This window comes from Hyperoodon ampullatus (genome assembly GCF_949752795.1).
Source record: "Hyperoodon ampullatus genome assembly, chromosome: 17".
In the NCBI taxonomy this organism is placed as follows: Eukaryota; Metazoa; Chordata; class Mammalia; order Artiodactyla; family Ziphiidae; genus Hyperoodon; species Hyperoodon ampullatus.
The window spans coordinates 45,820,853-45,843,218 of NC_136930.1; the positions used below are offsets into that span (position 1 = coordinate 45,820,853).

Below are 22,366 nucleotides of genomic sequence, written 5' to 3' on the forward strand. Positions count from 1 at the left end.
AGCCTGAGCCCAGATAGTGTTTGATGAGCCAGAATTTTATCTGATGTGACTTTAGGAGATTCTTCCCAAACAGACTGCTAATGACTTATACTTTGGATTTTGATGGTTGAGGGAATGACTTGCAGGTGGTTTCAGTGACTTTGAAATCTGTGCTCACCTTCACTGAGGGCTAAGGAGGAATTGCCCCTTGTCCTGCCCCCCACATGGCTTCTGGCGATCATCTTTAACCTTCACTGAGGGCTAAGGAGGAATTGCCCCTTGTCCTGCTCCCCACACGGCTTCTGACGATCATCTTTAACCTCCACTGAGGGCTAAGGAGGAATTGCCCCTTGTCCTGCTCCCCACATGGCTTCCGGCGATCATCTTTAACCTTCACTGAGGGCTAAGGAGGAATTGCCCCTTGTCCTGCCCCCCACATGGCTTCTGGCGATCATCTTTAACCTCCACTGAGGGCTAAGGAGGAATTGCCCCTTGTCCTGCCCCCCACATGGCTTCTGGCGATCATCTTTAACCCCCACTGAGGGCTAAGGAGGAATTGCCCCTTGTCCTGCCCCCCACATGGCTTCTGGCGATCATCTTTAACCTCCACTGAGGGCTAAGGAGGAATTGCCCCTTGTCCTGCCCCCCACATGGCTTCTGACGATCATCTTTAACCTCCACTGAGGGCTAAGGAGGAATTGCCCCTTGTCCTGCCCCCCACATGGCTTCTGACGATCATCTTTAACCTTCACTGAGGGCTAAGGAGGAAGTGCCCCTTGTCCTGCCCCCCACATGGCTTCTGGCGATCATCTTTAACCTCCACTGAGGGCTAAGGAGGAATTGCCCCTTGTCCTGCTCCCCACACGGCTTCTGACGATCGTCTTGAACCTTCACTGAGGGCTAAGGAGGAAGTGCCCCTTGTCCTGCCCCCCACATGGCTTCTGACGATCATCTTTAACTCCTATGCTCTGCCCCTCTCCCAGCTCCATTTCCAAAATAGCAAGAAACTGGCAAGAAGTCCTTGGCTGCAATTTGTCATCAAGCTTTGGACACAGCTGTTTGCCATCTTTTGGCAAACTCAGTGATGTGGCTTGTCTTCTGGGTGGAATGAACATTTTATGAAGGGTGTCCAAAAAAGACATACCCTAGGGGCACACAAATGTCCCTCAATTTACGACCACTGTGGAGAGAAATAGAGATGGACATTTTTCAGGCAACCTTCAAAACCAGTAGGAGTGTTGATCTCTATGTCAGGAGCCTAAAAGTGTAGTCTTTAGAATTCCCTGCTTCAGAATCACTGGAGGTGAGGAAGGATGGAAAGAGCTTGTTAAAATGCATGTTCCTGGGCCCCTACTGAATCAGGAGTTCTGGGGATTAGATGTAAGGATCTGTATTTTAAAAGACACTTCAGGTGGCTCTCATGCACACTAAAATTTGAGAACTGCCTGCTTGGGAGTTTTTCCTCAAAGGAAATGTGAATACTTACTAAGACCACAAACGTTGGAAATATACGTAACCTGAGTTAAACTTCAGTTTTTCTCTCCTATAAAATAAGGGTCACTCCTCCACGCACTAGGCGTGAGAGGGGTGGTGTGGAGTAGAGATGCAGATGGAGATCGGCGTCTAGTACAATGCAACTTTCACAACAATGTCCCCCAGTCTGGGGCACTTGGCACCCAGTAGGGTTGCCAGATAAAATTCAGGACACCCAATTAAACTTGAATTTCAGAAAAGCAACAACAATGTTTCAATATAAGTGTGGCAGCAATGCTGAGGTGAGTTGCCAGGGTCCAGGTGTTGGTGGGACAAGCTCCATAGAAGGATTTGGGACATTGTTCCTTGATTGATAGCCTCTGTGTCTCAGCCTCTAGCCCTTTCAGGTGTTCTTTGAGCACCTCAGATCATTTAAATGAGTCACTTTTCTACTTTAATTCACTGGTGTCAATTTTTGTTGCTTGCAGCTATGCACTCTGACTGATACAGCATCTGTACCTCCCTACTCAGGAACTTACCATCTGTTCTCTCTTCCCACCACCCCTCTGAGCTCTCCTTGAAACCTTCAGGAACCTCCTAATGGCACAACCTCCCTGGATTTTCTTGGTTCTCTACCCTTTTCTGGTGGAGGAGTGTATAGAGGACACGGTGCACCGGTGGAAACCCTGCTGGGAGGGAGCTAGGAAAATAAAGACCCGACCTCAGAATGCTGCTGAAGAGCCTCCACCTCAGTAGCTAGTGATGCCCATTGGCAAACCCAACTAGAAGCCAGTGGGCAAGGGAGCCTGTTAATATGGTGCTTTCAAGTCAGTGTTCTGGGACCTGGAGCAGGGTGAAGAGGAGGGGAGAGTGAGTGTGGAGCGGCAGACAGAACGTATCCAGCGTGCAGGGTATATATGCTGTCTTAGGTTTGGTTCTCTAGAAGCAGAGCCCGACATGGGGATCTTATGCGAGTGACTCCTGGAGATGCTCCTTGGAGGAGAACCGTGTGAGGGAGGGACCAAGGGAAGCAGGATGTGCCAGGGCGGGGAGCTGGGCAAAGATGCAGTTTCAGGATCAGTCTAGCCCCGGCCTGATCCCCTGAGTTGCTCTGGAGAAAAGTTGCTTTGTAGAAATTGTCCTGCTCAGGGTCAAGGGGGCTGGGCTGTCGTATACACACCTCTCCCCCACCTATCCCACCCACACGCTTTTAGACACTTATCGGCCATGGGCTGTACCTGACATAATCAGCCAAGCCTCTGCCCGTGAGGGGGCCTCCTTTGGCCAAGGACAAGCTTTAGGAGAAGAGGGCAGGCATGAGCTATCAGCCACCAGCATCCACCACAGCTGGGGGATGCGTGCAAGGGTCGGGTAAGTGAACCTTGGCGGGGGCACCAATGGCATCTGTCAGAAGGACATCACCTCCTTGTTATCTCTGCATGATGAGGTAAAAATTATTTTTCCTTTGTGTGCTTTTGTAGTTTACAGGTTTTCTAATACTGAGTTTATTATTTTTGGAACTAGAAAATACAAGTCAAATTAAATCCATGCAGCAAAACCACCTGATTTATTGCAGGCAGAACTAACAGTAAATGACCCCATATTCCTGACCCCCTGCAGTGAACTCTTGACCATACTGAGCAGATGAGCCTGCTCACTGGCAATGCCAGCCCCAAGCCTGACCCTGTCTCCCTGCTTATGGCCAGAGCTTTCCTGCTTGTGTATCAGCCTCAGTGGGCCAGTCTTTTAGCACTTCACAGGGCCTGATTGTGTGACTCATAAATCAAGAATGTAACTAATATGGCTAATGGAGCGAGATGCCATGAGGAGACAAGGCAGCTGGTGTTGGACCATAAGTAATAATAAGTACAATGTATGTGCCAAACACGTTAGAACCTTAATATATATTGTCTTGTTTAATCCTTAAAACAGCCCGTGAAGTAGGCATTGTTCTTCCCATTTAATCAATGAGGAAGTCCCTAGATTGGGGATTAAGAAACCAGAGTTCTTTATTTGCCAAGCAGAAATAGAGACACAGGTGTAGAGAACAAATGTATGGATACCAAGGTGGGGAGGGAGATGAATTGGGAGATGGGGATTGACATATATACACTACTATGTATAGAATAGGTAACTAATGAGAACCTACTGTACAGCACAGGGAACTCTACTCAGTGCTCTGTGGTGACCTAAATGGGAAGGAAATCCAAAAAAGAGGGGATATATGTATACGTATAGCTGATTCACTTTGGTGTACAGCAGAAACTAACACAACATTGTAAAACAACTATACTCCAATAAAAATTAATATTAAAAAAAATGAAACAGAGTTCTAACTGTTGTTCAGTTACCAATGAAAACTGAAAACACTAGACCAAATGAGTGACTTTCCAGCGGTGTTTCTAGAAGCCCTGAGGCTCAGTAGAGATGCCCAGGGAATAACTGGGCTGCTTAGAGGGAAGGACTGCCTCTTTGTACTTCAGCCACAGCAGCTCTGCCTTGATCTCTTTTAAGTGTTGTCAGGACTGGCTTCATGGGTGTGCAACCAGTGCAGCCCCACAGGGCCTGCCGGGCTCAGAAGGGGCCTGTGCTTAGGATTTAATGCTCTGCAGTTGCCATCTTGAAATTCTTAATAATTTTGTCTTCGAATTTGTGTTTTGTATGTGAAATACTATGGAACAATGGCACGTGTGCCAGGGGCTTGGAGCTCTAAATCGTGCCTGGTCCCACTTCCCGTCGCCTCTCTGCTTCCCTCGATGTGTTCTCCACCGTCTGCTCTTGGCCCCTGCTGCCCTCAGCCTCCCCTTCCTGACTTGTCACCTTCCTCCTGGGTCAACAACTGGGTTACCTTGTGGGGGAAGGGGGAAGGGAGCTCTGTTCCATGTCCTCTAACCCCCTTAGGGGCCTGGCCATGGGCAAGGGTAGGACTGGGGACAGGTTTGCATCTTGAAGTGTCTTAGGGTGGGACAAAGTGGGGGTCATCTGGATGCAAGCTGGAAGCACCATGGTGCATTCAGTGGATGGCTCAGTAGGGCCTCTTACCTGCCCTCAACCCAGGTACCAAGTTTTGACCCACAGAGAAAATGGTAACATCCATATGGCCCCTTGCGGTAAACAGTCAAGGCAGTACTGGCCAATGTTGAATCCCACTCAGCAGCCCCAAGGGCAGGAAGCACCCTACACTTAGGTAAGCAAGGTATCTGCCTTGGTCTTGTGCTTTAGAGACCCGCCTTTCTGCCCACTGCCCCCAGGCTCCACCCTTCCATACAGGGCAAGTTATCCAGGGGCCAAGGGATCATACCTACCAAAGCCTCCATCCCTCCTTCAGAACCAGTTGCCTTTTTCCCCCCAGTCCATCACAGACAAATATGTGATCCTATGTGCGTGATTAATATACAGCTCACAGCACTTGTGACTCACCATGTGTGAGTTTGACAGCACTGGTACTGGTCTTATACCCTCTTCGATCAGACAAGTTCAATCTTGGGTGTTCCAGCAATGTCAGATTGCCATAGATACCTCCAAATGCTTGTGTTCAGTTTTTATACTTATCCCACAGCAGACCAGTAACAACAGTTTGCCTGGACCACAGTGAGAAGCTCTATTTTATTTATATTTATCTATCTATCTATCTATCTATCTATCTATCTATCTATGCATGCCATGCTGCATGGCTTGCGGGGTCTTAGTTCCCAGAGCAGGGACTGAACTGGGGCCCACAGCAGTGAAGACGCTGAGTCCTAACCACTGGACCACTAGGGAAGTCCCAAAGCTCTGTTTTAGACTCTTCTGTGGGTGCCAGGACCCTGGAATTACCAGCCCAAATCACACCAGACCTGCTTCCAGGGTCTTCATGGGCCTCTTCACCTGATTCATTTTCTGGGTTTGCACTCCCCTAGGCCAAGGGACAGCTGTTTGCAGGAGCAGTGGGGATGGAGATTGAGTATGTGTGCTGGGGTGTCTATACACATGCATTTGAGGCACTGTTGATACAGGATGGTGGGAGGATGGGAAGAGAAGGGGGGCAGGCTGCCAGCTGGTGGAGGAAGAGGGGCACAGAGATTTGGGGCGAGCCCAGCTGAAGGAATCCATTTCTCTGCACATCTGGAACTTAATCACAGTGCATGCCAGTCAGGAAACTTTGGACCAGGCATCTTCTATTGTGACTTACAATGCTTTGAATTCTGATTTCTATCCCATGGCCATGGTCGAGAGCCTGCACTTTGCAGAGCAGGTGGGTGACATGTGGACATGTGTGTCCTTTGGATCATTACCCCCTCAACTGCGTTGGGACTACAGCCTCATCAGTTCTGCTCCTCCCTCCCTTAGTATGTCAGATACACTGTGCCTGCCTCATGGCAAATAATTTCTCAACAGTCTGGGAAAGGATTTTGTTTGTTTTCCTTAAGTTTCATTGAAAACAAACCTAGGCTAACACCCCGAAAGTAAGATAGGCAAATGACTTGACAATTAAAAAACACATACACACAATTAGCCAACAGGCACATAAATAATATCTCTAGTAAATCAAGAAGTATAAACCAAAGCAATGAGATAATTTATTTTGCCTCTTAAATTGGCAAAGATAAGAAGCAAGAAAACGTTCAGTGTTTGTGAGGGTTTTGGGAACATTGCCATTTCATATACTGTTAGCAGAAGGGCAATAGGGTGATTGGAGAAAGACTTACAGAGATAAATCTGGCAATGAATTGCAAAAGACTTTAAAATGTGTATATCTTTTGAAATCTTGAAGACATTGTTGCATAGTTTCCTTACATCTGTTAGTTGCTGATGAAAAGCCTGATGTCAATCTCATTCTTGATTTTTTCCCCTCTTCTGAAACTTTTCTTGTTATCAATGACATTCTGAAATTTCACTAAGATCTGTCTGGGTTGCGTTTTTCTTTTTATTTGTCCTGCCAAGTGCTTGGTAGGCTATTTCATATATATTTTTAAAATTTTATTGAAGTATAGTTGATTTACAATGTTGTGTTTATTTCTTCTGTGCAGCAAAATGACTCAATTATACATATATATTCTTTTTCATATTCTTTTCCATTATGGTTTATCACAGGATGTTGAATATAGTTCCCTGTGCTATAGAGTAAGACCTTGTTGTTTATCCATTCTATATATACTAGTTTGCATCTGCTAATCCCAAACTCCCAATCCTTCCTTCCCCCACCTCTCCTCCCCCTTGGCAATCATATGACTGTTCTCTATGTCTGTGAGTCGGTTTCTGTTTCATAGATATGTTCACTTGTGGGGTGTTTTAGATTCCACATATAAGTGATATTGTATGATATTTGTCTTTCTCTTTCTGACTTCACTAAGTATGATAATCTCTAGGTCCATCCATGTTGCCATTATTTCATTCTTTTTTATGGCTGAGTGACATCCCACTGTATATATATATATGTCACATCTTCTTTACCTATTCATCTGTTGATGGACATTTAGGTTGTTTCCATGTCTTGGCTATTATAAATAGTGCCGCTGTGAACGTAAGAGTGCATGTATCTTTTTGAATTATAGTTTTGTCTGGGTATATGCCCAACATTGGGATTGCTGGATCACCTGGCAACTCTATTTTTAGTTTTTTGAGGAACCGCCATACTATTTTTCATAATGGCCGCACCAATTTACATTCCCTTGGTAGGCTATTTCAATTTGGGCTTTCATGTCTTTCTTCAGTTCTGAGAAATACTTAGTATTATTTCTGTGAGTATTGCTTCTGCTCAGTTTTTTTCTGCTCCTTCTTTCTGGAACTCCTCTTAGATTAAGGTTGTCATTTCTGGATTTCTATTCTGTGTTTCTTAATGTGTTTTTCTTACGTTCACTTACCCCTTCCAGGAGAATTCCTTGGCTTGCTCTTCCAGTTCACCAAATTGCTCTTTCACTGTGCCTGTCCTGCTATTCAGCTTCTCTATTGAGTTTTTAAAATTCATTTCAACAGTTAAAACTGTTATTTCAGGGACTTCCCTGGTGGCGCAGTGGTTAAGAATCTGCCTGCCGATACAGGGGACACAGGTTCAATCCCTGGTCCGGGAAGATCCCACATGCCGCGGAGCAACTAAGCCCGTGCGCCACAACTACTGAGCCTGTGCTCTAGAGCCCGCAAGCCACAACTACTGAAGGCTGCGCACCTAGAGCCCGTGCTCCGCAACAAGAGAAGCCACCGCAATGAGAAGCCGGCACACCACAATGAAGAGTAGCCCCCACTCCCCGCAACTAGAGAAAGCCCACGCGCGGCAATGAAGACCCAACACAGCCAAAAATAAATAAATTTTCAAAAAACCGAAACTATTATTCCAAATATTTCTAATGGAACCTTTTTGGTCACTCTTGTCCTCATATTATCTTCCCTTATTTTCCTGAGCAGATTAAATACACTTACTTAAAATTCTGTGCTACATCCTGTATTAATTCCATTTCCTTTGAGGTCTCCATTATAGAGTTTGTTGTCTCTCTTTTTTGGTGTTGACCTTCTCCAACTGTTTGTATATTCTTATTTTTGTACTGATTTCTGTCACTGAAATTTCCTGTTAGAACATCAGCTGCATCTATTTAAGAAGCCAGCTTGGAAGGCAAGGTTGGAAACAACTATTGCCTTACTCCACTGGGACTGTTTTCAGAAAGCCAGCCCTCTCGGCATGACTTTTCTCTTTCTCTCACGTGTCACTAGCCCCTGAGAGCCCTGCCCTTCTCTCTGAGCCAAGGCCCTCTCTGTGCTGTTTCTACTCACTATACTTCTGACACCAAATGTGTGGGTTTTTATCCCCCAAATCAACCAATTCTCCAACTCTCCAGACACCAACTGGGTGTCCTACTACTCAATTCAATTCTGACACTAACTACCTGGGGTTAGCACAGACCCACAGGTTAAGGGCCCAGTCCCCCAAGACTGCCTCTCCCGCACTTTAGACATCAGTTGCAAGTCCCAGGCTGCCACCTGTACTTCTGACCAGCTGGCTATAAATCAGGGTTCTCATACCCCCTCCTCAGGTTCAGTAATATGCTAGAATGACTCACAGAACTCAGGAACACTTTACTTATGTATACCAGATTATTGTAAAAGATATTATAAATGATACAAATGAACAGCCAGATAAAGAGGTACATAGAACTCCAAAAGAGTTCCAAGTGCAGGAGCTTCTGACAAGCTTCTGATGCTGTGGAGTTGGCGTGTGCCACCCTCCCAGCACACCTGGAAGCTCCCCCAAACGTTGTCACTTAGGGATTTTTATGGAGGTTTCATCATGAGGCATCATCAGTTACTAACTCAATCTCCAGCCCCTCTCCCCTCCCCAGAGGTTGGAAGGTGGGGCTGAAAGTTCCAAGCTCCTAATCAAGGTTAGGTCTTCCTGGCAACCAGCCCCCATCTGAAGCTATCTAGGGGCCACCAGGAGCTGCCTTGTTATAACAAATAGGGCTCCTCTCTGTCCTATCACTCATGAAATTCCAAGGAATTTGGGAGCTCTGTGTCATGAAGTGCGAGCAAATACCAAATGTTGTAACAAAAGATGCTGCTGTCACCCCTGTTACTCAGGAAATGACAAGAGTTTTAGGAACTCTATGCCAGGAACTGGGGACAAAGACCAAATATATATTTCTTGTTATATCACAATGTCCTGCCCTGACAGACTGCTCCATCATTGCTGACTGGCCTCAGCTGGTGGAGGAGTAGAATGACCTACCTGGCTGCCCTTGGCCTCCCTGTGGCCATGACAGAGCCTCTGCTGGCTTCTCGTCTCCCACTTGGCACTCGCCCTCATGCTCCCTGGGCCGCCTTTTATCTTTTCAATCAGATACTCTTTATCCATGAATTTCTCTCTGTAGTCCTCCTCTTGCTTTTCTTTCTTTTTTTTTTTTTTTTTTGGCCATGCCACATGGCTTGTGGGATCTCAGTTCCTTGACCAGACCAGGGGTGAACCCGTGCCCTTGGCATTGTAAGTGCAGAGTCCTAACCACTGGACTGCCAGGGAATTCCCTCGTCTTGCTTTTCAATGAGGCTATATTTAAACTTCATTCTATCATTTCTTGGCATTTCATGGGAGGAATACATGCTCAGTCCAATACCTTGAGGTGGAATTATGTAAAAAACGATATATAACCTTCAAACCGGTAACCCACTTCTAGGAATTTATCCTAAGGAAGTAATTAAGAATAAAGATTTAACCCCAAGGAGTTTCATCACAGTAACATTTGATATGAAAAAGTGAAAACAGATATCCAATTAGAGGGGTTTAGTTAAATGGTGACACATCCATACAATGACAGAGTAAGTATGTGAAAAATAATATGGCAGAATATTTAAGGGTATGGAAAAATGTCATTGATGTATTATTAAGTAGAAATTTCAGGTTACAAAATTATTTTAAAGTCTCATTTTGTAAAAAAAAAAACAACACCACACATGTTCTTATAGAAAATGGTAGCTCTGCATGGTGAGATTTCTGCTTGACTTTTTTTTCTTCTCTTTGGCTGTCTTTTTTTCCACACTCTTGGAGACTGTTTTCAGTAACTGCTCTTCCCTCCCCCAGGTGGGCTGGAAGATGGTGTGTCCTCCAACAGTGTGCCCCGATCGACAGCCCCAAGTGGAATATCCAACCCAGAGAAGAAGATGAGCTGCGGGACCCAGTGCCCAAATCCCCAGGGCCTCAGCTCAGGCCCCCTGACCCAGAAACAGAATGGCCTCCGGACCACAGAGGTAGGTCGCAGCCACAGAACAGACTTGGGACCGGAGACGGGGAGAAGGTTGCTTCAGGGCAGAGCTAAGCTGAGACAGCACCCAGGGAAGGAGCAGTGACAGCTCACCTCGCCAAAGGAAATTCTCCACCCACCCGTGTGAGAATTGTTGCAAAGAAAATAGCAAGGCTCCACCTCCCACCCCCTGCCTTGAGGGTTGCTGTGTTTTGTTGAATCAGCGGAAATGGCTCCTTGATATTTGCACTCTAAAGGAAGTGTGTGTTTGTTTAAGTACAGCTTTGTTCAAGGACCTCCGTTGCTGTCGCAGCTCTCAGCATCTTGGTAGTGAGGTCTGTACTGGCTACGGGAACGAGCCTCAGGCCAGGCAGTTGGCCATCTCAGGGGTTGGCAGGGAAGAAGACCAGCGTGGTAGCAGGCAAACCTGGTGTTCTACCTCACACCCTCCAACCAGGTGGGCTGTGGGAGGGTCTGCAAGGGGGGTTCTTGTTGCAGAATGTGGTGGCAGCATCACCCCACACTGCTGCTGTTGGAGAAGAGGCAGGGCTACGGAGTGCCTGGACCTAGCTGGCATCCTGTCTGCTTCTTTCGTTTCTCTCCTGCTGCCCCTGACCGCTCCTTGGCAGAGCAGCGCAGCGGTCTGCCGTTCCTCCCTCTCACTCCCTCATCTCCCCCATCCCCTCTAGCTCCCACCTTCAAGGTCCACTACTTACCCAATACTCCAAATCCAGTTTCCCCTCTCCCCTGTCAAGACTTACTGGTCCTGTCCCTCAGGCCAGCGCCGTCTATCTTCTGAGGATCCAACTGGGTTATCTAATGATGGAATTCTTGCCCACATCAGTGAGTTCCCTTTCTAAGCTTTGGTCAGAAAACCTGTTGCAAATTCAATTAAGTAAGTAGCTTTGCGGGAATCACTCAGTCTCCCAGAGTCTCAGGTTTTTTATCCACACAATGGAAATAGTACCAAGATGAGAGAACAGATGGGCCTGTTCTTTGTGAACTGAGAGGTGCCGTGAGAAAGGCAGTAAGGCACCCAGCACCACAACCAATTAAAGGAAACACTGATGGTGGCTCCTCAGACATGTAGAAGGTCATGGGTGGGGGGTAGATCTGAGGGCAGCAGTGGCCTTCCTGGTGTCCTGTGTTGCCTGCTTTGTCTGTGCGTAAGCTGGCCTTCTAGAGGCCCAAGCATCATTGCCATCTCCCAAGGCAGTCTGGGCCCCACAGAACTAAGCTCAGAAGCTTGGTCATTGCTCTAGGGCAGGCCCTGACTTTTGTACCCTAACCTCCTCCCCACACTGTGCCCTCACCTTTTGAGCCAAGATATTCCATGAATGGGAGGAAGTGGCTTTGCCTGTCACATGCTTGCTTTCCAACCTCACTTCCGTCATCCATCACTTTAAAGTTGTGTTCTGCAATTTACAAAGTGCTTTTAGTTCTACTGGCTCATTGAATCCTCCCAAGAGCATGTAAAATAAGCATCATCCCATTTCAGAGACAAGGAAACTGAGATGCACTTGACTGATGACATGAATAGGTCATATAAGTGCTAGAGATGGGTGTTGGTAACTTTAAATTGAAACAGGTGACTATTAGAAAAGTGGAGCGTAGAGATCTTAAAGTACTTTTTTGTCAGAGAATAATGTATTAGTCAGCTAATGCCACAATAATGCTGCATGACAAAGCAAATCAACATTCAGTGGCTTAAAACAACCATCTTTTTCTCCTCACAATCAGCCACAATTTGAATGGCTAGGCCTGACTTCAGGCTCCAGATCTAGCTCAGTCTGTTCTGTGTATTTTATTCTGTGAATCAGGCTAAAAGAGCAGCAGCTCTCTGAGGTATATTATCATGGCTATGGCAGAAACCCAAGAGGGCAAACACATTTCATGTCTCTGCTCACACCATACCATCTAACCTCCTATTGGCCAAACCCAACATCAGTAGGACAAGGAAGTGTACTCTGTCCCCAGTAGAGAGACAGCAAAGGATTAGGGGCAATAGTGCAATCTACCACATATAACATATATATAGAAAAATGTACAAGTCTGTCATAAGTTCAATAAATTTTAATAAGGTGACACACCCATGTAACCGTCTTCCATATGGAGACACAGAACACTCCAAATATCCCCTGTGTGGGGCTTCCCTGGTGGCGCAGTGGTTGGGAGTCCGCCTGCCGATGCAGGGGACACGGGTTCGTGCCCCGGTCCGGGAAGATCCCACATGCCGTGGAGCGGCTGGGCCCGTGAGCCATGGCCGCTGAGCCTGCGCGTCCGGAGCCTGTGCTCCGCAACGGGAGAGGCCACAGCACTGAGAGGCCCGCGTACCGCAAAAAAAAAAAAAAAAAAAAATCCCCTGTGTGCCCCTCACCCCGGTTACTGGGATGTGCCAGTCACTATCCACACCCCAACAATATAACCACTGTTCTGACATCTAGCATTATAGACCACTTTTGTTTATGTTTGACTTTTATAGATGGCATCATACAGTATTTTCTCTTTTGTGTCCAGCTTCTTTTGTTCAACATTCTGCTAGTGAGAATCATCCATGTTGTTGTGAGTTGCAAACATTTCCTCATTTTCATTGTTATGTATATTTCATTAAATGAATATACCACAATTTAACCCTTCTACTTGAAGGACATTTGGGTTGTTTCCAGTTTGGGGCTATTGTGAACAATATAGCTGTTAGCATTCTTGTACCCTTTGGTGGACATTCACTTCTCTGGGGTATCTACCCAGGAGTAGAATTCCTGGCTCATAGGATGGGGATATATTTGACTTTAATAGATACTGACACAGTTTTCCGAAGTGGTTATACCACTTTACATGCTAACCAGCAGCAGATAAGTTCCAGTTATGGACCATAAGAGTTTAAAGCCAGTAAGTCGTGCTTAGCCCTGTCTTTCTTAGGCCTGTGAGGGCAGCCTTCTAGGTGCCGCCTGGGGTGCTAAGCACTTCCTTGTATTATCTCACTGGATCCTCACAATGACTCTACAGTGTTGATATTTTTGTCTCCAGTTCACAGATAAGAATGGAGACTTAGGCAGCTCAAGCAAGCTCTCCGCACACCACACACGTGTGCACTCTGGGAGCTTGTGTGGTAGTTAAAATGGGGCCGGGTGGAGCCAGCCCGCCCCGGGCTCCGGCCACAGTGAAAACTGTGTCGCAGGGGAGTGAGGACCACGCACCTGACCAACACAGCACCAGGGGGCAGATGTCACACGCTGATAAGCTGGCCACAAAACAAAATTGTGAAATTTTGTTTTCACGATTCAGTGAACAATGCTGTGTTGTAAGTATTTCCAAAATAAGATCAGGGAGCGGATAGCTTCAGTTTTAAGCATTCAGACAATTGCTGAAATGCATCAGGGGTCTTCCTGTCCTGAGACCTCACCAGCCACCAGGCATCCTGACTTCCTCAAAGGCAAAGGTTTCTACTTAAGGTGGCAGCTTACAAGACAAGTCAACCTCTGATTGAAGCTTCTGTCAGCAGAGCTATCTCGTACCAACACAGATCTCAGCTGCCTAGAATCTGCCTAAGGAAAATAATTTTCTTCCTATTGCGTCCAGGGCCTTTGACATACTGTCTCTCCCTAGCTTGTTTCATACTCCAGGTTAGAGCTTCCTGCGTTTTCTGTGCCTGGCTCAGGCACTGTCTGGCTCACCTCTTCTGGTCTGCCTTTGCTCCCTCAAGATGAACTATTAGCACCTCACCGCGTTCCCCTGGACATCATCGGGCCACCGGCTGATGGTTCTTGGGCACTTTTTAAAAAGCTTTCCTTCTCCAGAAGAACCTGTTCATAAAACATGCATCCTCATGCATGTGTCTACACAGTGTTCCCGTTCAGATTTATAGACCAAGTTTGTCCAGTCACTGGGCCGGGAAAATTTCCTCATCAGGTCCTATAAGCACTCTTTGGATTCCTTCATCTGATGTTCATCCACTGAGTGCCATTGGGGTGCCAGGCACTGTTCTGATGCCAAGGATCCAAGAGTGGAACAGGCACACGTGCCCTTTGCTCTGAAGCAGTTGCCAATTGTTTTTCTTTTTTGATGTTCTAGAAAGGCACAGTTTAATAAAATAGAGTCCTTGGTCTCAAGGAGTTCACAGTCTAGTAGAAGAGACATAGCAGTGAATACACTATTATAACACAGTGTGGTAAGTGCTGTTATACAGGGGGTCATGTGATGCTGAGGGAGCCCCCAGGAGGGGAACCTCTTGTGTGCTCAGTACAGCGCCTGGCACTTAGCAGAGGAGCAACAAAAGTCTGTCAAGGGATTGAATGAATAAACCCAACCTGGATGTCAGAGAAAGCTTTCTGGGGGAAGAGAAGCCATATCTGAGAGCAGGAGAAGGAATGGGGAGGGCCAGCCAGGTGAAAGTGGTGGACCAGGGCTGGGATGAATGGGCAGGTGATAGAGCAGCAGCATGTGCCTTGAACTCTCCCAGGTTCTGGAGCACGTGCCCAGCTCAGGATGTTGTGCATGGTAGGTGCTCAGTGAAACCACGGGGACCCTGTAGGGTCTTCTATTCAGGCCTCTGTTGTACAACTTCAGGAAGCAGCTTCTACCACTCCTTTGCATTGTGTGCACAGGACAGTCACAGCCTGCAATGCAGATGCTGCCTTTGGAGTTGAGCAATGTGGTGCTACTTCCTCAGAATCCAGATATCTCTGCCTGTCCTTTTTTTTTTTTTTTTTTTTTTGCAGTATGCGGGCCTCTCAGTGCTGTGGCCTCTCCCGTTGCGGAGCACAGGCTCCGGACGCGCAGGCTCAGCGGCCATGGCTCACGGGCCCAGCCGCTCCGTGGCATGTGGGATCTTCCCGGACCGGGACACGAACCCGCATCCCCTGCATCGGCAGGCGGACTCTCAACCACTGCGCCACCAGGGAAGCCCTGTCTGTCCTTTTTGATGCTGCCTGTCATCTGTTTCCACCGTGCTTAGTCTCCCTGTTTTCTGCAGTCTTCTCAGTACACACCCTTTGCTCCTGCAAAGCCAGCAGCTGCCAATTTTAATGGCGCTGAGCCTGGGGAGGCAGATAATACAGAATAAATGAAGATAGATTTGAGATGGTGCTGCGAAGGAAAGAAAAGGCCCCTGGAAGGGGATAGCAACTACTCAACATAGATGTGGTCCACGGTTCAGATCACTTTCCAAAGGGCCACGAGGGGCAGCTGACGTTGCTGATGCCTGTGAGCATCTGGGAGCAGCAGCGTTCGGGGCCCTTCTCCACTCTCTGTCTCACCAAACAAACCACATCTTCTTCTTTCAACTCCCTCTGGCCCCTGTCTCATGCCCAGCGTTAATAGGTGCTAACTGGCAGAAAGATTGTGGCAAAAATGATGTCTTACAAATTGGAACTGTCTCCGTGGGTCGCTCTTTCTCTAGTAAACCTTGATTTGCTCCAGTCACTTGGGACCTTTCTGACTGTGCAGCATCTGATAAATCATCGACTCTCTCCTCCCCCAGCCTTCCCTGAGCTCAACAAACCACGCAAGGTGAAGCTCTGTAGCTGCTTGTTCTCTCCTGCTAATTAATTGCTCAGGAACTCTGGGCTGCCTCCAGACATTTACTCTCCAACGTGAATGTGCCGTTTCTTCAGGCTTAGGACTCTTGTATTTCTTCTCCAGAGGTATCGCCTCAAGTGTTCAGCTAAGGTAGAAAATTGGATGGTGGATGTAGCTCGGGGCAGACGAAGCTCTGAGTCTGTGGCTGGCCTCCCAGTGAGCCTTCACGTCTTCAGAAGTTGCATCTTTTTTAGTTGCTGTATTATTCTTGGCAAAGTGGCCGGACCTTGCCAAAGAAATTAGCTGATGCCTGGACTGATTCTCAGCTAAGTAGCCTTGTCCTTCTGCGCCTCCTGCCCACCCCTCCCCCTCCCCCCCTCCAGTGTCTGACTGTCAGCAAGGCTTGGTGTGGTCCAGGAAAGGTAGGTGAAGCCTCAGAGACGTGGATGTGACCAAAGAGGGAGGCCTAATCCAGAAAGGAGGATGGGACCAGCCCAGAATTTCTCCTGGTTGGTGGTAATACGAGATCCGTGAGGAGAGTTTGGAAGGTAAATATGAGTTTCTCCTAGAGAAACAAAAACATGACATTAAAAGGAGAGCGAAAAAAAAGAAGCCATTGAGGACAACCAGAGAGGGAAACCTCTTAGAAGGACACTTTGATGCATATTCTAGTTTAAGCCTGGGGAAAGGAAGCAATGTAGCAGCATAGGGATGTGTTTGTGTGTGTGTGTGTGTGTGTGTGTGTGCTGATTTCCACAATGCATCTGTATATCAGCTGTTACCTTATGTAGACGAAGAATTGGAAAACTCAGTATTCACCTGAGGGTCTGCAGAAAACCCAATTCGATTAGAAGACTCTCAGGGCAGAGACCTTCTTCTTTGTACTCTTCCCTTCCCCCCGGAGCCTGCTTCAGGGGTGTGCACCTAGTATGTACTCACTGATTGCTGCTTGAATGAGGTCGGCCTAGGACTTCATTAAGATCAGAAAAATTGGGACTTCCCTGGTGGTCCAGTGGTTAAGAATCCACCTGCGGGTTCCATCCCTGGTCAGGGAACTAAGATCCCACATGCCCTGGGGCAACTAAGCCCGCACGCCACAACTACTGAGCTTGCACCTCAACTAGAGTGCCTGAGTGCCACAAACTATTGAGCCCATGCACCCTGGAGCCCGGGCGCCACAACTAGAGAGAAGCCCGCGCACTGCAGTGAAGAGCCCATGTGTCGCAGCGAAAGATCCTACAGGCCTCAACGAAGATTCCCGCGTGCCACAACTAAGACTGGACGCAGCCAAAAAAGAAAGATTAGAAAAACTTCCCATGGCTCCACGCCCCACTCACCCCCTTCCCCACCTTTAGTGATTGATGACTGTTCTGTTGGAGCCCAACTGCTCTTCTAAAGCAGGTTCTACTGCCCTCCTAGTGTTTGATCTATCTGAGGTTTAAGTTGGAAAGCAACAGCTCCCTTTGGCGTCCGATACCTGATAAATAAAAACCCCTAGACTGTGTTAGCCTGAATTCGTACAAGTGGCTGTGGTCTGCACAGGATTTGCTTGAGGTGTGGGGAGTTTTTGAGAGTTTTGCCCGAGGCATAGTCTGATCCCTGCTTCTGGAGGCTAGCATCCTGGCCCTTGGTGGAGTTGCTAAGATCAAGTGTTTCCTGAATGACCTCTCTAATGCCAATAAAGCAGCAGCAAATAAATTCATGGAATTTGGGAACAGCTCGAAGTCTGTTATTGTGTGTCTCCTTTTAATAGGACTTGACTGAAAAGAAGAAAAATGTCTTGAGTTGCAGCTGACAAGGCTCAGGCTTTAATCTTTTAGGAAGGCAGAGAGGAAGGAACTAACATTGTCAGTGTCTGCTGTGAGCCAGACACCCTGTATAGATGGCATCCTCTTTAACCCTCACAGCTCTGAGTGGTAAGTAGCGTCATTCCCCAGCTGGGAAAACCGGCTCCGGAAGGTTAAGTAGTTGGCCAGCGTGGCAGAGGGAGTGGTGACTTGGCTGTGTTGGAGTTCAAACCCAGATCTGTCTGCCTCTAAACCTCATGATCTTCCTTCTTATTTCCGGAAGCAAAATGGTGGAGAATTTTGTGTGAGCACTGGCAGTTGTGGGAGGCTGGGTGTGAGGCCCACAGCCCACGTCCAGCCTCCCACCATCTTTAGTTCAACTCACCACCTCTGTTGACATTGGCCTCAAGCAAATTGCTTTAGCCTGAGTGACTTCAGTTGCCTCCTCGGGAAAAGTGAACACAACTGCCTTCCTGGCCGTGTCTCAGGGATGGTGCAAGGAACAATCAATCACGAGCATGATTGAAATCCTAGGAAAGTTCTAGAATGTTTAGGCAGGGCAATGCGGATAGGTTCTGTTCCCCAGGATTTTTTTCTCTTTCTTTCTGAAGATGTATCTTCACACACATGTTCTTCATCAAATTATTTGTCAGAGGTCTATTATGTGATGAGTGCTAAGTTAGATGCTGAGGACACTGTGGTGAACACAACAGACTGGGTCCCTCCCTCCTTGAAGTTTTAATCTGATGAAGATGTAGAAATAAGCAAGTAAACAAGCAAATAAATATATAATCCAAAGTCTGGTTAAAGGCCAAGAAGAAAGTACAGAATACCGGGAGAGAGAATAAGGCGGCCCCATACTGTGTCTGCTTAGAAAATCCCCGCAACGCTCCCTAGGAAATGACTGGCCGTGATTACCTCTGGGGAAAACACAGCGTGGCCAGAGCATGGGAACAAGTGTTACTTCTCACTGTGCTTTTTCTCTACTCTTTGAATTTCTTTTACCATAATTATGTATCATTTCTATAATTAAAAAATACTAGTTATGCAGAAAATTGGTGTCTGATAAATCATGAACTCAAGTAAGCCTTTTTTCTTCGTTGTCTAAAAGGAACTGTGAAAAGGTTGGTGCAGGCCTGTGTTAGGTATATTGTGCAGTCAGATTAAAGCAGAGAACATTGCTCTTTCCATTTGGGAGAAGATGAGAAAAGGTGAGCTGACTTAGCTGCCCTCTTGGGTCCGGGCCTCCTTCCACGAGAGTGAGCTGGGCTGTTGACTTCTAAACCCCAAGAGAAACACGCCCATCTGCCAGGAAGTTATCACAGTCAGTCTGGTTACCTTTGAGAAATGGCAGCAAATAAATGACTTCTAATTAAAGAGGCAGTATCAAGAGGACTAAAATCTATGATTCTAAACCTGCAGAAGTTAAAATGAGGCAAGGGAAGAATAGAAAAGCTGTAAAACCAGGTGAGAAACAAGAGTGTGGCCCATTAACAAAAATCAACGGTGATAAAACTCACAAAACAAGAATTTTAGAAGTGAAATTAGCAGACAGCTGCAAAAGGAAAAGGTACTAAATAGGCCTCTCTCAGCATTGAGTTGGGAAGTATAAGATTTTTTTTTAAGCCAGTAGTTGCAATAGGGACACGTTTTCTTTTCCTGTCATTGAATAAAGAGTGTTGGCTGTTAAATTAAAAGCTTTGGCTGGCTAAAAACCACATCACAGGGGAAAATATCTATGTCATACAAAATGTCATAGTCCCAGAGGTACAAATGGTGTAATTGTTCCGTGTATCTGTATAGCTGTTTTCTCAGAGGAGGGCAAAGCAACTTCTTTCTTGGAACTTCTAGAGAAACTATCTGGCATTGTGGTTCTCTTTCTCATTCATCTTTGTCCCTCTCATTTGGGCTTCAAATCTGAGGTTTCCAAGCTGTGACTAGATTTCAGCAACTACCACCCTCCTAGATAATCGTGCTGCTTTAAAAAGGATGGGTGCCTCTCTGAGGTCTCAGACTCGGAAGTTTCTCGTTTATAAAACACTTTCAAGTCAATGCATTGTTGTTCTGATTGTTTAATTTGCCAAATTAAATACAGTGTAATTATTTGAAAGTGGATTTGTTTATGGCTTGGAACCTTCTGTGCCCATCATTAGAATACAGAACTCCAGTTTGTTCTTTATCCAAATGTGGATCTTGTAGAGTTATTATTATTATTGGTATTTAGAAGTAGTCGTAGCATTAGTCATGGTTTCAGTAGAACAAGAAAGTTTTTGATTTAAATTTGGTATGTTTGACTGACATTATTTTGCGAATACAATTAACGTCAAAAGCTATATAATTGGGGCAACTAACTGTCCTGGTTTGCAGGGTCCTGAGGCGGTTCCTGGAATGTGGGACTTTCCGTTTGAAAACGGGACAGTCTTGGGCAAGCCAGAAGTTGATCACCCTATTAATGCTAAGTGACATGCTTAATTCTCTCCCCCCAAAAACAAACGAACAAACAAACAAACAAACCCACTAAGAAGTAGGCATTATCCCCGCTTTTGGATAAGGAAACTGAGATTCAGAGGTTAAAGCAATGTCTCATGCAGCTAACTAATGGCAAAGCCTCGTGCCAAATCCAGGTCTGCCTGGCCCTGAAGCTTATCCTCTGAACATCTCCATTGTCAGGCTTTTGCTACACAGATTTAAGAGATTGCCCCACTATACTTGAGATGCAAACCATACATATTCTGTGGCTGTTCTGGGAATGACTATTTTGTAGCCTTTGATTCTTAAACAGGCTGAAAAATTAAGAATCATCCAACTATTGAATGTTTGCTTGAACTTTTAAGCTTATGAAGGCTGAAACTTCGAGCAGAGCGCCTTCTGTGTAGGATCTTTAATAACTTTTTGTGAAATCTCGCCAATAACTCTAAAGAAAAGCAGTTATGCAGTTCAGAAAGTTTACACTTCCATTCTGGAAAGCTCTCTTACTGCCCACCGGTTTGAGGGGAATGCTGCCCTCAACTTGGCTCATTTCAAATAAGGCCTCTGTGTCTCTATTCCATGTCCCAGTCCTCGAAGCTTTTATGCAATAACACCCGAAATGGAAATCAGATGGAATTAGCCTCATAATTGCCACCGTTTTCTTTCAGAAACAAAATTGGTTGTGGGACTTTATGAGTTCTCTGCTTTTAGGAGGAAATAAACCCACGAAAGTCACTGCTAGGCCCTAGTGCCGGTTCAGGCTTGGAGGAGCTGAGCGTTAACACTAAGTCCTTAGACAGCATTGACTTCTGATTGTTAAAGCAGGGGTACATAAAGAAATGCATGGGCTTCCCTGGTGGCGCAGTGGTTGAGAGTCTGCCTGCCAGTTCAGGGGACACGGGTTCGTGCCCCGGCCTGGGAAGATCCCACATGCCGCGGAGTGGCTGGGCCCGTGAGCCATGGCCGCTGAGCCTGCACGTCCGGAGCCTGTGCTCCGCAACGGGAGAGGCCACAACAGTGAGAGACCCGCGTACCTCAAAAAAAAAAAAAAAAAAAAAGCATGGTGTTTATTCATTCATTCATCCATTTATTCAACCAAAGTTAAATGGAGGGCCGCTTAGGTCTCAGACTGTGCTAGGCACTGGGAACTTGAAGAGGAAAACAATGAAATCCTATCTCATGAAATCAATGGGTAAGGCTAAAGTTGCATATAGTCAAAATGATCCTTAAACATTCCTCAAATTACCCATAGAGTGTTATCTTAGGTCAGGGTCCCTGGAAGCAGAGCCTGAGATGAGGATTCTTGTGCAAGTAAGTGAGTGAAAGCATAGTCTCAGGTGAAAGAAACCCTTAAGGTAGTGGGACACAGGGTAGGGCAGAGGACCGAGTTCAGCAAATATGTGAGCTCAACTGAACAGCTGTAGTGTAGCCTCAGCCTGATCCCAAAGGGAACTCCAGAGCATGAATGGCATCATAGATTTATACCCTCCTGAGGCAAAAGGACCAGCTTTTATATTCCCAATAGTCAGGCATTGGCTTTAGGCTGTCTCTGGAAATTAGGGTATAACCTCTTTGGTATTTCTGGTTGAGGTGACTCTGATCAGATGAGGGCAAGTCTCAAAAGAAGGGTGCAGGGCTTCCCTGGTGGCGCAGTGGTTGAGAGTCCGCCTGCCGATGCAGGGGACACGGGTTCGTGCCCTGGTCTGGGAGGATCCCACATGCCGCGAAGTGAGCCATGGCCACTGAGCCTGCGCGTCCGGAGCCTGTGCTCCGCAACGGGAGAGGCCACAGCAGTGATAGGCCCACGTACTGCAAAAAAAAAAAAAAATTGAAAAAAGGAAATGGATAATATATCCTACTTTTTACTTATTATACTTGTCAAGTCTTTTTTTCCCCTCATTTTAAGTTAATGACAGGCATTGTGCTAAGTACTTTACATTCATTACCTTAGATAATCCTTATAATAACATTATGCGTTAGGTACTATTATTATCCTCCATCTTACGGATGAAGAAACTCATCTAAGGGTTAGAGAGGTTAGAAAAAACTTGCCCACAGTGAAATTATATAGTCAGTGTTCAAACCAAAGTCTGTCTGACTCCAAAGCTCAAACCCTTAGCTGCTCTACCAAAGCCAGCTGTGAAACCTCTCACATTGCCCTTTTTTTAAAATAGATTTTTATTGGAGTATAATGCTTCACAATATTGTGTTAGTTTCTGTTGCACAACAAAGTGAACCAGCCGTATGCATACACATGTCCCCATATCCCCTCCCTCTTGAGCCTCCCTCCCACCCTCCCTATCCCATCCCTCTAGGTGGTCACAAAGCACTGAGCTTATCTCCCTGTGCTATGCTGCTGCTTCCCACTAGCTAACTGTTTTACATTCCATAGTGTATATATGTCGATGCTACTCTCACTTCGCCCCAGCTTCGCCCTCC

General features: G+C 46.4%; 1 protein-coding gene across 1 annotated transcript in view; it reads left to right on the plus strand.

Annotated features, from left to right (window-relative positions):
• Positions 1 to 22,366, plus strand: part of BAALC (BAALC binder of MAP3K1 and KLF4) — a gene marked incomplete at both ends in the record, with an annotated part of 86,046 nt that overhangs the window by 63,068 nt on the left and 612 nt on the right. Inside the window, one exon of the mRNA XM_079722345.1 lies at positions 9,995 to 10,161. Coding sequence (XP_079578471.1) covers positions 9,995 to 10,161 — 167 coding nt within the window. The remainder of the gene's footprint in view (positions 1 to 9,994; positions 10,162 to 22,366) is intronic.